The 14,569-nt window shown below is 32.8% G+C and overlaps 1 protein-coding gene across 1 annotated transcript; it reads right to left on the reverse strand.

Annotated features, from left to right (window-relative positions):
- Positions 1-5,545: 5,545 nt before the first annotated feature.
- Positions 5,546-7,488, reverse strand: LOC147388440 (putative pectinesterase/pectinesterase inhibitor 17). The gene is made up of 2 exons (XM_086418421.1): positions 6,607-7,488; positions 5,546-6,398 (listed from the first exon to the last, which is right to left on the reverse strand). The coding sequence occupies exons 1-2, from the start codon at positions 7,472-7,474 to the stop codon at positions 5,707-5,709; spliced, it is 1,560 nt and encodes a 519-aa protein (XP_086274547.1). The 5' UTR covers positions 7,475-7,488; the 3' UTR covers positions 5,546-5,706.
- Between the last annotated feature and the right edge of the window lie 7,081 nt (positions 7,489-14,569).

A 14,569-nucleotide genomic window follows, 5' to 3' on the forward strand; every position in this document is an offset into this window, starting at 1 on the left:
ATCTGGTCCCACATACTAGGAAATTGGACAGTCAGAGACGCTAAAGGCATCCTGCTATAATCATCTGACACGTGTTGCACATACAATGTGTCAAGTCAAACAATTAAGCTGTCCCACATAGGATAACAAAAGATGGAGACATTCTATGATGGGAATGAAATTCGACATTTTCATAATAAAAAATATAAAAACTAATTTATAGTTAGTTTTAATTCTTCAATTTTCACAATTTAAAATGTAAAAAATTATTTTTTAATTAATTTTATCGAAAACCTTGGACTTTTGGGGTATTTTAAGACCCAAAATTACTAAATAAATTCCTTGAATATTTTCTCTAAACAATAATGTTGCAAATCTTAGGAAAGTGATTCAGTATAATGGGAGAAAGGCGGAGTTGGTGTCGATAAGAGACCAAAATTTGGAATTTCACAATTGTCCCTAATTTTACATTTTAACTTAATACAATCAGGGTTATTTTGTTTTTGGTTTTTTTTTTTTTTTTTGAATAATCAGGTATTCTTGTAGATAGCTAACCGGTTCGTATTTGAGCTTTTCCCAGTTCATTGACCATGGTCTTGTCCAAAGACTAGTCCCGCACATCACATGCACCAACTATCAGGTTTGTTGTAATCCAAAATTAATAAAATTACAATCACATTAATTTGTAAATTACTTAAATATCCTTTTTTTATGTTATCGGCATGATCCTTTTAATTAATATTACATAAGTATGGAATGGTCGTTATAGGATACAATGCATGTGCGTTTGCACATGACACCTACTAATTATTATAGAGAAGACCAAATTGGTATTTGTTGACACAAAAATTTTGAAGGTAGAAAATGCCCTGACTTTTACATTTAAAATTATAATTATTAAAGTCATTTTTGTTAAAATAAATAAAATTATAATCCCATAAAATTACAAAATATTTTTTTATTTTCTTATTTGCAAAATCACCTTAGTTGTTATTTTAACTTATTCAGAGACCCTTACAACATATTAAATGATATAATATGATATAAAATCAGTTTATCTATTTAAATTTTAAAATAAATATAAAAAATTTAATTAGGGTTAGACTCATAGTTCAGTTAGTTTGATGCATTACAAAGCAACTTGGAGCCAATGGCTTCATGAGAATAATAATAATAACACTACTTTCCAAACTAATTTAGTAATAATAATAACACTTTCCTAACTAATTTAGTAAGGGGGGAAGGCCTTACTAAGGCTCATCCGTCGTTGAAACAAATCCTTGTGATTTGTTACATATCTTGAGGTTGCTTATTTATGAGTATCTTGATAACACAAATCTCGGAGATATTTATTTCAATAATAAATCTCAACCATTGGATTTTGCATTTAAAGGGTTGGGATCATGTTTTTTTTTTTTTCATGAGTCATTCTTAGGAGTCAAGAAATCCTAACCCTTTATGAAAACGAGACAAACTTTTAATGAATTTACAATTTCGACTTACTGTTCGTTTTAATTATCAAAATGTGAATGATAATCATATCAAAGGTTTTAAAGTGATAATTTCGCAGGTTTAAACCAACAATCTTGGCGGTTTTAAGTGACTATCTCGTTGGTTTTGCTACTTTTTGCGAGATCATCACTATACAAACCAACAAGATTGTCACTTGGGGGGGGGGGGGGGGGGGGTGGGGGGGAATCAGCAAGTTTGTCACTTTAAACCTGTGATCTCCTCACTTGAAAAACTTACGATTTCACATAATTACATTTTGGTATTAAAATGAATTAGTGAGACGGAATCATAAATTTGTCAAAAGTTGGTCATGCAATGATAATTTATCCATAATAATATTTCAAGGACTAAGATCGTGGTGCATGACACATTCTTACGAGAAGGATTAGACGAAGGTCTAGAGCACCGTTTGATCATTGATTACTTGTCTTAATTTAGCAGTAAATGGGATGTGTTACAATGAAAGTAGACATGAAATGTTCTTAAAAAAAACATTAATATTTATGGATACCAATCTATGGACTTTTCAACTTAGCAAATTGCTACCGATGACTTTGAGATTAATTAAGAGAAGTTTTATTGATGCACCATAAAACTCTAAAGGTGGGCCAAAGTTTTTTTTTTTTAAAGTTAAATTTTTTTTAAGGGCACCCTATGAGCATAACCCCCTCTCCAGCACATCTGTTGTCTTCTCTAGTAAATAAATAGGTCGGAAAGTTCTTCTATGATCTCTATCTCACTCTCCTTCCTCCAACCCCTTCTTCAAACTCTCTATCTTTCTTCTTCTACTTCCATGGAGTTGTTGGGATCTCTCTTCACCATCGGATTCAATGGAGTGCCGAAATCGTTGGAGGATGACGAGAGTATTAGGGTTATAACAGAGGTGCCATTTGCCATGTAATGCCAAATTATTATTATTATTATTATTATTATTAATTTTTAAAGGTGTCCTTAAAATATGAGGGCCTTTAGAATTTCTTAGCATGTCAGTCAAATTTTCCATTAATTAAATACCTCTCTAAGAGATAAAATATGCACACAAAAAAATGGCCCTTCCACTAATAATTTATTTTTGTATATTCTGAATTCTGATATCAAATCAGCAAGTTTGTCACTTTAAACTTGAGATCTCGTCACTTGAAAAACTTATGACACATTTCAATAATTAAAATCAACAATAATTCATAATCATAAATTCGTCAAAAGTTGATCTCGGAATGGAAATTGATCCATAATAATATTTCGAGGACTAAGATAGTGGTGCATGACTCATTCTTACAAGAAGGATTAAACAAAGGTCAGGAGTACCAATTGATCATTGATTACGTGTCTTATTCTAGGAGTAAATGGGATGTATTACAACCAAAGTAGACATGAAATGTTATTATCAAAAACATTAATATTTATGAATACGAACCTAATGACTTTTCAACTTAGAAAATTTCCACCTATGACTTTAAGATTAATTAATAGAAGTTCTAGTGACACACCATGAAATTCTAAAGGCGCGCAAAGTTTTAAAAACAAAACTTAATTTTTTTAAGGGCACCCCACGGACATAACCCCCTCTCTAGCACCATTATTGTCTTCTCTAGTGAACTAATACATCGAAAAGTTATTCTAGGATCTCTCTCTCTTTCTCTCCCCCACCCCCTTCTTCAATCTCTCTTTCTTTTTCTTCTTCCATGGAGTCGTTGGGATCTCTCTTCACCATCAGATTTAGTGGAGTGCCAAATTATTATTATTATTATTATTATTATTATTATTATTATTATTAATTTTTAGAGGTAGTCTTAAAAATATAAGGGCCTTTACAAGAGATAAAATATGCAAGGAAAAAAATGGCCCTTCCACTAATAATTTATTTTAGTACATTCTGATATCAAATCATTGAGTTTTTCACTTTAAACCTGCGATTTCGCATGATCACATTTTGGTAATTATAATGAACAATAATTCAAAATCATAAATTCGTCAAAAGTTGGTATCGGAATGGCAATTTATTCATAATAATATTTTGAGGACTAAGATGGTGGTGCATGACACATTCTTACAAGAAGGATTAGAAAAAGGTCTAGAGTACCAATTGATCATTGATTACTTGTCTTAATCTAGGAGTAAACGGGATGCATTACAATCAAAGTAGACATGAAATGTTATTATCAAAAACATTAATATTTATGGATACGAACCTAATGACTTTTCAACTTAGAAAATTTCCACCTATGACTTTAAAATTAATTAAGAGAAGTTTTATTGACACACCATGAAATTCTAAAGGCAGGCCAAAGTTTAAAAAAAAAAATTACTTATATTTTTTTTAAGGGCACCTCACGGACATAACCCTCTCTCCAGCACCTTTGTTGTCTTCTTTAGTGAATCAATACATCGAAAAGTTATTCTATGATATGTCTCTCTTTCTCTTCTCCACCCCCTTCTTCTTCAATCTCTCTATCTATCTTTTTCTTCTTCCATGGAGTCGTTGGGATCTCTCTTCACCAAATCCAATGGAATGCTGAAATTGTTGGAGGATGATGGGAGTGTCAGGGTTATAATAGAGGTGCCCTTTGACATGGAGTGTCAAAAAATTATTATTATTATTATTATTATTATTATTATTATTTAGAGGTAGCCTTAAAAATATGAGGGCCTTTACAAGCAATAAAATATGCAAGAAAAAAAAAAAAAAAACAGCCCTTCCACTAATAATTTATTTTTGTACATTTTGAATTCTGATATCAAATCAGCAAGTTTGTTACTTTAAACCTACGATCTCATCACTTAAAAAACTTGCGATTTTGCATGATCACATTTCAGTAATTAAAATGAACAGTGGTTTAGAATCATGATCCTTTTAATTAATATTATCGTCATGAATAGTGATTCAGAATCATAAATTGGTGTTTATTTATTTTTACTAAAACATGTATCTTCTATTTGGTCACATTTGCGATATAACCTTTTTAGCCTTTTTCTGAACCTTAGAAAAGAGATCATGTTTTTTTTTATAAATAAATTACGAAAAAAGTCAGAACTTTTTTTAGGTTTATTTTAGGATGGTAATAGGTATATACAAGTAAATTCAGCTAAATACATTCCTTTTTAGAGAAAAAATCAGTTCATGTATGAATTTGATAAAGGGTATAAAGGTAAATTCAGGTTAATATCCCAACCAGGGATACCTAGTTCAGTAAAAACCAATAAATACCAAACAAGTCTATGATCCTTTTGATTAATATTTTAAAAACCTGTCTGAGTCAGTAATTTTGGTATAATTAAATACCATTTTTGTAAAACGACTGAAAGAAAAGGACTCAGAAGAATTGAACTTGATAGGCCTCTCCTTTTTTGGATAAACTGAAACCCATTCAAAATAAAATAAAAAGGGAAGAAAACCTTTGCTTATGGGTCGGGCTTTGTCACCAATTAAGTACAAATTTGTTGGATCATTATAGGACCCTGGTTCAGTTTTGTAGGACCAATTTGAATTGGTTAAAAAATGAGTGCACTTTTTTTGTTTTCCCACCATTTATTTTTCTAGAAAAATAACATTAAAAAATATCCACTATTAACTAACCAATATTTTTAATGCAAACATTTTTTCCATGAGTATATATTAAATGTTATGTTCGTGACTTGTATTGATTACTCTGGTTATGTGTTGTTGAAACAATAGATTATAGCCAATAAAAAATAATATAAAGATCATGAAGAAATTGGAAGAACTTATCGATGACTGAGGCACGGAGAAATTGTTGTCCTTAAAATTAATTCCGCCCCCTTAGGAATGAATCCTCAGTACAGTCGATCTCAGGCATCTAGTTTCCAAGATTCAATAGTTAATGTCTGCTAACCGTGCACTCGGAAATAGCAGATCTATAACGAACTCGATCGGATCTAACGTTGTACAAGCAACATGACCATATGTAAGAAGATTACCAATAAAAATAGATCGTGCCTTAATATTTGAAATATACACAAAATAATATTTCTGATCTCTCTTTTCTTCTTTTCTGATCGTACCCTAATTATGTAAACCTCATGGATGCGTTTGAAAGGCCCACTTTTGTTAATTTTTTATTTTATCTCAATTGTTGATCTGCAAGTTAATGTGTTGACCGTTCGGTTTCTCTGATGTTCAGATCAATTGAAATGCAACCAATCCAATATTGCCTCGACAATATCGTCCCCAAGGCATATCACATAATTTGTTAATCAAAGGCCAGAAATAAAGGGCACACTAGTGGAAGGCAACCATGACCCACCGGCTATGAAGTTTCCTACACTGAATCGTGATGCTTCAGATGAAGATGTTATAACACGATAACCATGCCATTTAACTCGCCTTGCAGTCGAAGAAGCTGGACCCATATTCTTGTACTCTCCATAGTATAATGTATCAAGAGCAAAATTTCCATCCCATTCCAACCAACCCACAGGATCAACCAATGTATCAAGATACGTCTGAAGGTAGACAGTTCGAGAATATTGCTTCCATGGTCTTCCCAAGTATGTCCTGAATGAACTAAGCACGGGCCTTAAGTCGGCTCCAGCCATGACTCTTGAATTATGGATTGAAATTCCCGTGTTTTGGTTTGGGTCAGTTCTGCCTTGGGCCGTTACGACATTTGATTGCCCATCCATTGGCCTCCTTACATAGATCATGCAATTTTGAAGAACTACAGCAGCATTTCCGAAGATGAAGTCTACTGTGCCATAGATGTAGCACTCTCTATAGAATTGTCTTTGGGAATGAACATAAAGAGTGTCTTGATATCCTTCGAAACCACAACGATAGAAGACAGATAAATCAGAGCCAGATCGGAGTGCGACTGCTTGATGATTTTGTGGGCCTGCTGTATTACGGAATGTAATTCCATGTGCAATAAATCCTTCACCCGTCACAGCTGCATCATAAAATTTTGACAAGATTGATTAGTTATATATAATCAAACTAGTGAACAATGTAGACCAAAATGTTTTAATTCATTAACAATAATATTTCTAAATTCTATATTTTAATGACAAATGTGTTTGGATTATTGTTAATTTTTTTAACCAAATATTAATCATCTAAATGTTAGGGGAATTAAGGATCAATTTCAATTCTCTTACCAACAGTTGCAGAGTTGAAGGTGGTGGAACCTCCTCCAACACTACGGCTCCCAGTGATAATTGTGCTTCGCAAACCATCACCCACAAGCATGATATTCTTTATGTTGTTCCCAATCAAAATGTTCTCCCTATAAACCCCTGCTTTGACACGAATCACAAACCTACTACTGCCTTTCCTTTGCTTCGATGCAGCATCAAGAGCTTGATTAATGGTTCGGTAGTTCCCAGACCCATCTTGTGCCACCAGAAGGTTAGCTTGTGAAGCTGATGATGATGCTTGCAAGAGCTTTCGATCACCAGCCGATACCCAACTTGGGTACCCATCTTTGTGATTTTGTTGCTCGATCGGAACCTTATTAATAGCCAATGTGTTGCAAATCAATTTCGAAACATTGTTCGACATTTGAGGCCATATGAAGTTCAAGACACCAAGCTCAGCAAAGCCTGCTCTACATGTCTTGAGGTTGGTGAGAACTGTGCTTAACCATGTTTGAGCATCAACATCGGTGCACTTAGTATTTGGATCAACGGTGTGGTTGAGTTGGATTATAGTGTTCTCATAGAGCTTTAAACAATCCGCCAACGCAGCCTTCTCCCGCTCGTTACGACATTTAGGCTCTAACCACTTATTGTGACTTTGGGCATGTAAGGCTCGCTCCATAGCTACTTGTACCGCCATTTTACGAAATTCAGATTTGTTTTTCGGTATGGAAGATCGAGAATGTCTCATGAAATCTTTGCAAGCATAGGGGTATGGAGTCTTGTTGCACCACCAGTTAACATCCTTGTGGACTTTAGCTGATGATGCTGGTAACAGAAATGAAGTAAAGAATAGGAGGGTTACGACGATATTTGCCATTGGATCCATTCAGTATAGGATGATTGAGGGTGAATGTTGATTGATTTTTTATGAATGGGAGGTTTAATTTATATAGGAGACATGAGATGGGATCATAAGGTGGTAGTTAAGACAAGAACATGTGTTTTATGCTTGTGATTGTGTAAATTATCATAAAAACTAGTAAGGTAGCTGTTGAGTTTGATTTTAGAATTAGAAAAGATGATGCTTCCTTTGATGTTCGAGGTTGGACTTTGAACTTTGAATTTTTAAATTACTTAAATATCCCTTTTATATATATCGTCATGATCCTTTTAATTAATATTTCATAAGTATAGAATGGTCGTTATAGGTTATAATGCATATGCGTTTGCACATGACGCCTACTAATTATTATAGAGAAGGCCGAATAGGTGTTTATTGACACTAAAATTTTGAAGGTAAAAAATGCCCCCACTTTTACATTTAACATTATAATTATTAAGGTCATTTTTGTTAAAATAAATATAATTATAATCCCACAAAATTACAAAATATTGTTTTATTGTCTTATTTGCAAAATCACCTTAGTTGTTATTTTAAGTTATTCAGAGACCCTTATAACACATTAAATGATATAATATGATATAAAATCAGTTTATCTATTTAAATTTTAAAATAAATATAAAAAATGTAATAATCCATAAATGCTAATTTTTGTTATACACATGCATTTGTACATGCCAGCATATAATAATAATAATAATAATAATAGGGACAGACCCATAGTTCAATTAGTTTGATGCATTGCAAAGCAACTTTGAGGTCACGGCTTCCTGAGAATGAAAATAATAATAATAACACTTTCCTAACTAATTTAGTAAGGGAGAAAGGCCTTACTAAGGCTCATCCGTCGTTGAAACAAATCCTTGTGATTTGTTACATATCTCGAGACTTTATTTTAATGGTGGATGGGTCTTAGGAAAGCTTTTTTCCCTACTAGTTAGTAAGACTAGTCCTACACTAATAATAACAATGAAAAAAGAAAAACATGATTGCAACCTTTTAAACATTAAATCCAATGGTTGAGATTTATAAGTATCTTGATAACACAAATCTTGGAGATACTTATCCCAAGGATAAATCTCAATCATTGGATTTTGAATTTAAAGGGTTGGGATCATGTGTTTTTTTCATGAGTCATTCTTAGGAGTCAAGGGATCCTATCCCTTTATGAAAATGAGACCAACTTTTAATGAATTTATAATTTCAACTTACTGTTTGTTCTAATTACCAAAACATGAATGATAACGATATCAGAGGTTTTAAAGCAATAATTTCGTAGGTTTAAAGTGACAATCTCAACGGTTTCAAGTTACTATCTCATTGGTTTTGCTACTTTTAGCAAGATTGTCACTTTTGGGGGGGGATTAGCAAGTTTGTCACTTTAAACTTACGATCTCATCACTTGAAAAACTTGGGATTTCACATAATCACATTTTGGTATTAAAATGAATCAGTGAGACAGAATCGTAAATTTGTCAAAAGTTGGTCATGGAATGGTAATTTATCCATAATAATATTTCGAAGACTAAGATGTTGGTACATGACACATTCTTACAAGAAGGAGTAGACGAAGGTCTGGAGCATTGTTTGATCATTGATTACTTGTCTTAATCTAGGAGAAAATGGGATGCGTTACAATGAAAGTAGACATGAAATGTTCTTATCAAAAACATTAATATTTATGGATGCAAACCTATGGACTTTTCAACTTAGCAAATTGCTACTTAATTGCTACCTATGACTTTGAGATTAATTAAGAGGAGTTCTATTGACACGCCATGAAATTTTAAAAGTGGTCCAAAGTTTTGAAAAAAAAAAAGGTTAAATTTTTTTAAGGGCACCCCACGAACGTAACCCCCTCTCTAGTACCTTTGTTGTCTTTAATAAGGTCCCAATAATTCGATTTTAAGACCGTAATTCCACAAATATTATCAAGTATAAATTTTAGTTCTTATAAATAATAGCAGAATATATGAAATTTTCAAATTAATGAAGCTAATGAGAATTTCTTGTTAATTGTAGGTGACAAAGTCACATTCGGAAGTCAACAAATCATGTAACAAGTTTCGTTACAATGTACAAGCCAAAAGGGAACATCCAACCAAATATTAGAGCAATTCGTCGCTACGTCACCACTCCACAGTAAGGCCCTAGTGCTCCTCGGTGATCTCGAGGAATCTTGCCTCGAAATTTGTACTGAAGTTTTTAGATGGTTCGGCCGTTGTAACTGAATGGTCCTTTCGAATCAAATCAAGCAAAAACCTGACCCGACAACCCGATTACGAATGCTATAAATTGAGAGGTTGTCCCTAGAAGAAGGGGTCCCTCTTAACCCTCTTCTTCTCCCTAATTTCTTTGCATTTTTCCTAGTTTTTCTTTTAGAAAGAGTTTTTGTAGCAGTGAGAGAATCAATTGTTTCTTTAGTTTTTCTTCTTTAGTTCCTTTTGTAATTCTTTGAAGAACCATTTAAAAAAGGAATCAAAAGTGCAATTTCATCTTACATTATCTTCTTCATCTATCATCTTCTTCCTTTTGTTATTGCTACAACTATGAACCTTGCAATGAGTGGCTAGATCTTCCTTAAAGAAATCAAGGATGTCGGAGCAAGTTCATCTCTTTAATGAAGTTTTAATTCCTTATTTTGCTTACATGTTAATCATTCTGAGAATTCTCCTATGATTAAATAATTTAGCTTATATTTCTGATTCAAACTTTGATAGCCATTACTTAGATAAGTTCAAGAACAGTTATGCTCTGTGAAGAATCTGAATATAAGCTAGGCAATCTCAATTAAATCTGAATTTTCATGAATGACTTTTGGTTACCTTTGATGATTAAACTACTCCACCTTCTGATCCATGAGCAATGACTTGCTACATGGATTGAGTTATTCTTGGAATTGATCTGCATTATCGATGGTTTGCAAAGGCTGATTTGACTTCTCTAAGCCCCCTTTCTTATATCTTCAATCTCTACTTTCTGTTTTTATTTCAATTGCAAGTTAATTTCCATCTTATTTGTGCAACAAATCTGTTTTATTTTTAAACCAATCTATTTTTAAATTCTATTTTGTTTTCAACTCGAATTTTAAGTGAATCCCAACTGTCCCTGTGGAACGAATTCGACTTCCCAAAGTTTTATTTTAAATATTTGTTCATCTACAATTTACATCAAGTTTTTTCAATGATCAGTCTTCTCTAGTAAACAAATACGTCGGAAAGTTCTTCTATGATCTCTCTCTCTCTCTCTCCTCTACCCCTTTATTCAAATTCTCTATCTTTCTTCCTCTTCTTCTTCCATAGAGTACTCATTAGGATCTTTCCTCACCATCGGATTGAATCGAGTGCCGAAATCGTTGGAGGATGACGGGAGTGTGAGGGTTATAACAGAGAAGCCCTTTGACATGGAGTGCCAAATTATTATTATTTTTATTAATTTTAGAGGTAACCTTAAAAATATGAGGGCCTTTAGAGTTTCTTAGTGTGTCAATCAAATTTTCCATTAATTAAACACCTCTCCAAGAGATAAAATATGCAAGAAAAAAAATGGCCCCTCCACTAATAATTTCTTTTTGTACATTCTAAATTTTGATATCAAATCAACGAGTTTGTCACTTTAAACCTGCAATCTCGTCACTTGAAAACTTGAGATTTTGCATGATCACATTTTGGTACTTAAGATCAACAATGATTCAAAATCATAAATTCGTCAATAGTTGATCTCGGAATGGTAATTTATCCATAATAATATTTAGAAGACTAAGATGGTGGTGCATGACACATTCTTACAAGAAGGATTAGACAAAGGTCTGGCGCACGATTTGATCATTGATTACTTGTCTTAATCTAGGAGTAAATGGGATGCATTACAATCAAAGTAGACATGAAATGTTCTTATAAAAAATATTAATATGTACAGATACGAACCTAATGACTTTTTAACTTAGCAAATTGCCACCTATGACTTTAAGATTAATTAAGAGAAGTTTTATTGACATACCATGAAATTCTAAAGGCAAGCCAAAGTTTCAAAAAACTAAAAGCCTTAAATTTTTGTTAAAGGCACCTCACAGATGTAACCCCTTCTCTAGCACCTCTATCGTCTCCTCTAGTGAACCAATATGTCGGAAAGTTATTGTATGATTTGTCTCTCTTTCTCTTCTCTACCCCCCTTCTTCTTCAATCTCTCTATATATCTTTTTCTTCTTCTATGGAATTATTGGGGTCTCTCTTCACCATCAGATTCAATGGGGTATCAAAATCATTGGAGCATGATGGGAGTATCAGGGTTATAACAAAGGTGCCCTTTGACATTGAGTGCCAAATTATTATTATTATTATTATTATTATTATTATTAATTTTTAGAGGTAGCCTTTAAAATATAAGGGCCTTTACAAGAGATAAAATTAATATGCAAGAAAAAAATGGCCCTTCCATAGATAATTTATTTTTGTACATTTTGAATTCTTATATCAAATGAGTGAGTTTTTCACTTTAAACATGTGATCTCATCACTTGAAAAACTTGTGATTTTGCATGATCACATTTTGGTAATTAAAATGAACAGTGATTCAAAATCATAATTTCGCCAAAAGTTGGTCTCGAAATGGTAATTTATCCATAATAATATTTTGAGGACTAAGATGGTTGTGCTTGACACATTCTTACAAGAAGGATTAGAGGAAGGTCTGGAGCACCGTTTAATCGTTGATTACTTGTCTTAATCTAGGAGTAAATGAGATTCATTACAATGAAAGTATAAATGAAATGTTCTTATCAAAACATTAATATTTATGGATACGAATCTAATGACTTTTCAACTTAACTAATTGCCACTTATGACTTTAAGATTACTTAAGAGAAGTTTTATTAACACACCATAAAATTATAAAGGCGGGCCAAAGCAAAAAAAAACTTAAATTTTTTTAAGGGCACCCCACGGACGTAACCCCTTCTCCAGCACCTCTGTCGTCTTCTCTAGTGCACCAATACATCGGAAAGTTATTATATGATCTATCTTTCTCTTCTCCACCCCTTTTTCGTCAACCTCTCTCTGTATATTTTTCTTCTTCCATGGAGTGCCGAAATCGTTGGAGGATGATGGGAGTGTCAGGGTTATAACAGAGGTGCCCTTTGACATGGAGTGCCAAATTATTATTATTATTAATTTTTAGAGGTAGCCTTAAAATATGAGGACTTTTACAAGAGATAAAATATGTATAAAAAAAATGGCCTTTCCACTAATACTTTCTTTTTGTACATTCTGAATTCTGATATCAAATCAGCGAGTTTGTCACTTTAAATTTGCAATCTCGTCACTTGAAAAAATTTCAATTTCGCATGATCACATTTTGGCAATTAAAATGAACAGTGATTCAAAATCATAAATTTGCCAAAAGTTGGTCTTGGAATGGTAATTTAACCATAATAATATTTTGAGGACTAAGATGGTGGTGCCTGACACATTCTTACAAGAAGGATTAGACGAAAGTCTGGAGCACCGTTTGATCATTGATTACTTGTCTTGATCTAGGAGTAAATGCTATTCATTACAATGAAAGTATACATGAAATGTTCTTATCAAAAACATTAATTTTTATGGATACGAACCTAATGACTTTTCAACTTAACAAATTGCCACTTATGACTTTAAGATTAATTAAGAGAAGTTTTATTGACACGCCATAAAATTATAAAGGCGGGCTAAAGTAAAAAAAAAAAAAAAAAACTTATATTTTTTTAAGGGCACCCCACGGACGTAACCCCTTCTCCAGCACCTCTGTTGTCTTCTCTAGTGAACCAATACGTCAGAAAGTTATTATATGATCTGTCTATCTTTCTTTTCTCCACCCCCTTCTTCTTAAACCTCTGTATCTATCTTTTTCTTCTTCCATGGAGTTGTTGGGATTTCTCTTCACCAATGAATTCAGTGGAGTGCTGAAATCGTTGGAGGATGATGGGAGTGTCAGAGTTATAACAGAGGTGCCCTTTGACATGGAGGGCCAAATTATTATTATTATTATTATTATTATTATTAATTTTTAGAGGTAGCCTTAAAAATATAGGGCCTTTACAAGAGAAAAAATATGCAAGAAAAAAATGGCCCTTCTACTAATAATTTCTTTTTGTACATTCTGGTTTATGATATCAAATCAGCGAATTTTTCACTTTAAACTTGCAATCTCGTCACTTGAAAAAATTGCGATTTAGCATGATCACATTTTGTTAATTAAAATGAACAATGATTCAAAATCATAAATTCGCCAAAAGTTGGTCTCAGAATGGTAATGTATCCATAATAATATGTCAAGGACTAAGATGGTGGTGCCTGACACATTCTTATAAGAAGGTTTAGACAAAGGTCTAGATCACCATTTGATCATTGATTACTTGTCTTAATCTAAGAGTAATTGGGATGCATTACAATGAAAGTAGACATGAAATATTCTTATCAAAAACATTAATATTTATGGATACAAACCTAATCACTTTTATACTTAACAAATTGCCACTTATGACTTTAAGATTAATTAAGAGAAGTTTAATTGGCACACCATGAAATTCCAAAGTAGGGCCAAAGTTTTTTTTCAAAAAAAAAAAAAAACTTAAATTTTTTTAAGGACACCCCCACGAACATAACTCCCTCTCCAGCACCGCTATTGTCTTCTCTAATTAACCAATACGTTAGAAAGTTATTATATGACCTGTCTCTCTTTCTCTCCTTCACCCCCTTCTTCTTCAATTTCTCTATCTATCTTTTTCTTCTTCCATGGAGTCGTTGGAATCTCTCTGTACCATCAGATTCAATGGAGTATTGTAATCGTTGGAGGATGATAGGAGTGTCAAGGTTATCACAGAGGTTCCCTTTGACATTGACTGCCAACTTATATTATTATTATTATTATTATTATTAATTTTTAGAGATGGCCTTAAAATTTTGAGGGCCTTTAGAGTTTCTTGGTGTGTCAGTCAAATTTTCCATTAATTAAACACCTCTCCAAGAGATAAAATATGCAAGAAAAAAAGTGGCCCTTCCACTAATAATTTCTTTTTGTACATTCTAAATTCTAATATCAAATC

The sequence above is a fragment of the Akebia trifoliata genome, chromosome 12, assembly GCF_017979445.1.
Source record: "Akebia trifoliata isolate Shusen 1 chromosome 12, ASM1797944v1, whole genome shotgun sequence".
NCBI classification, from domain to species: Eukaryota; Viridiplantae; Streptophyta; class Magnoliopsida; order Ranunculales; family Lardizabalaceae; genus Akebia; species Akebia trifoliata.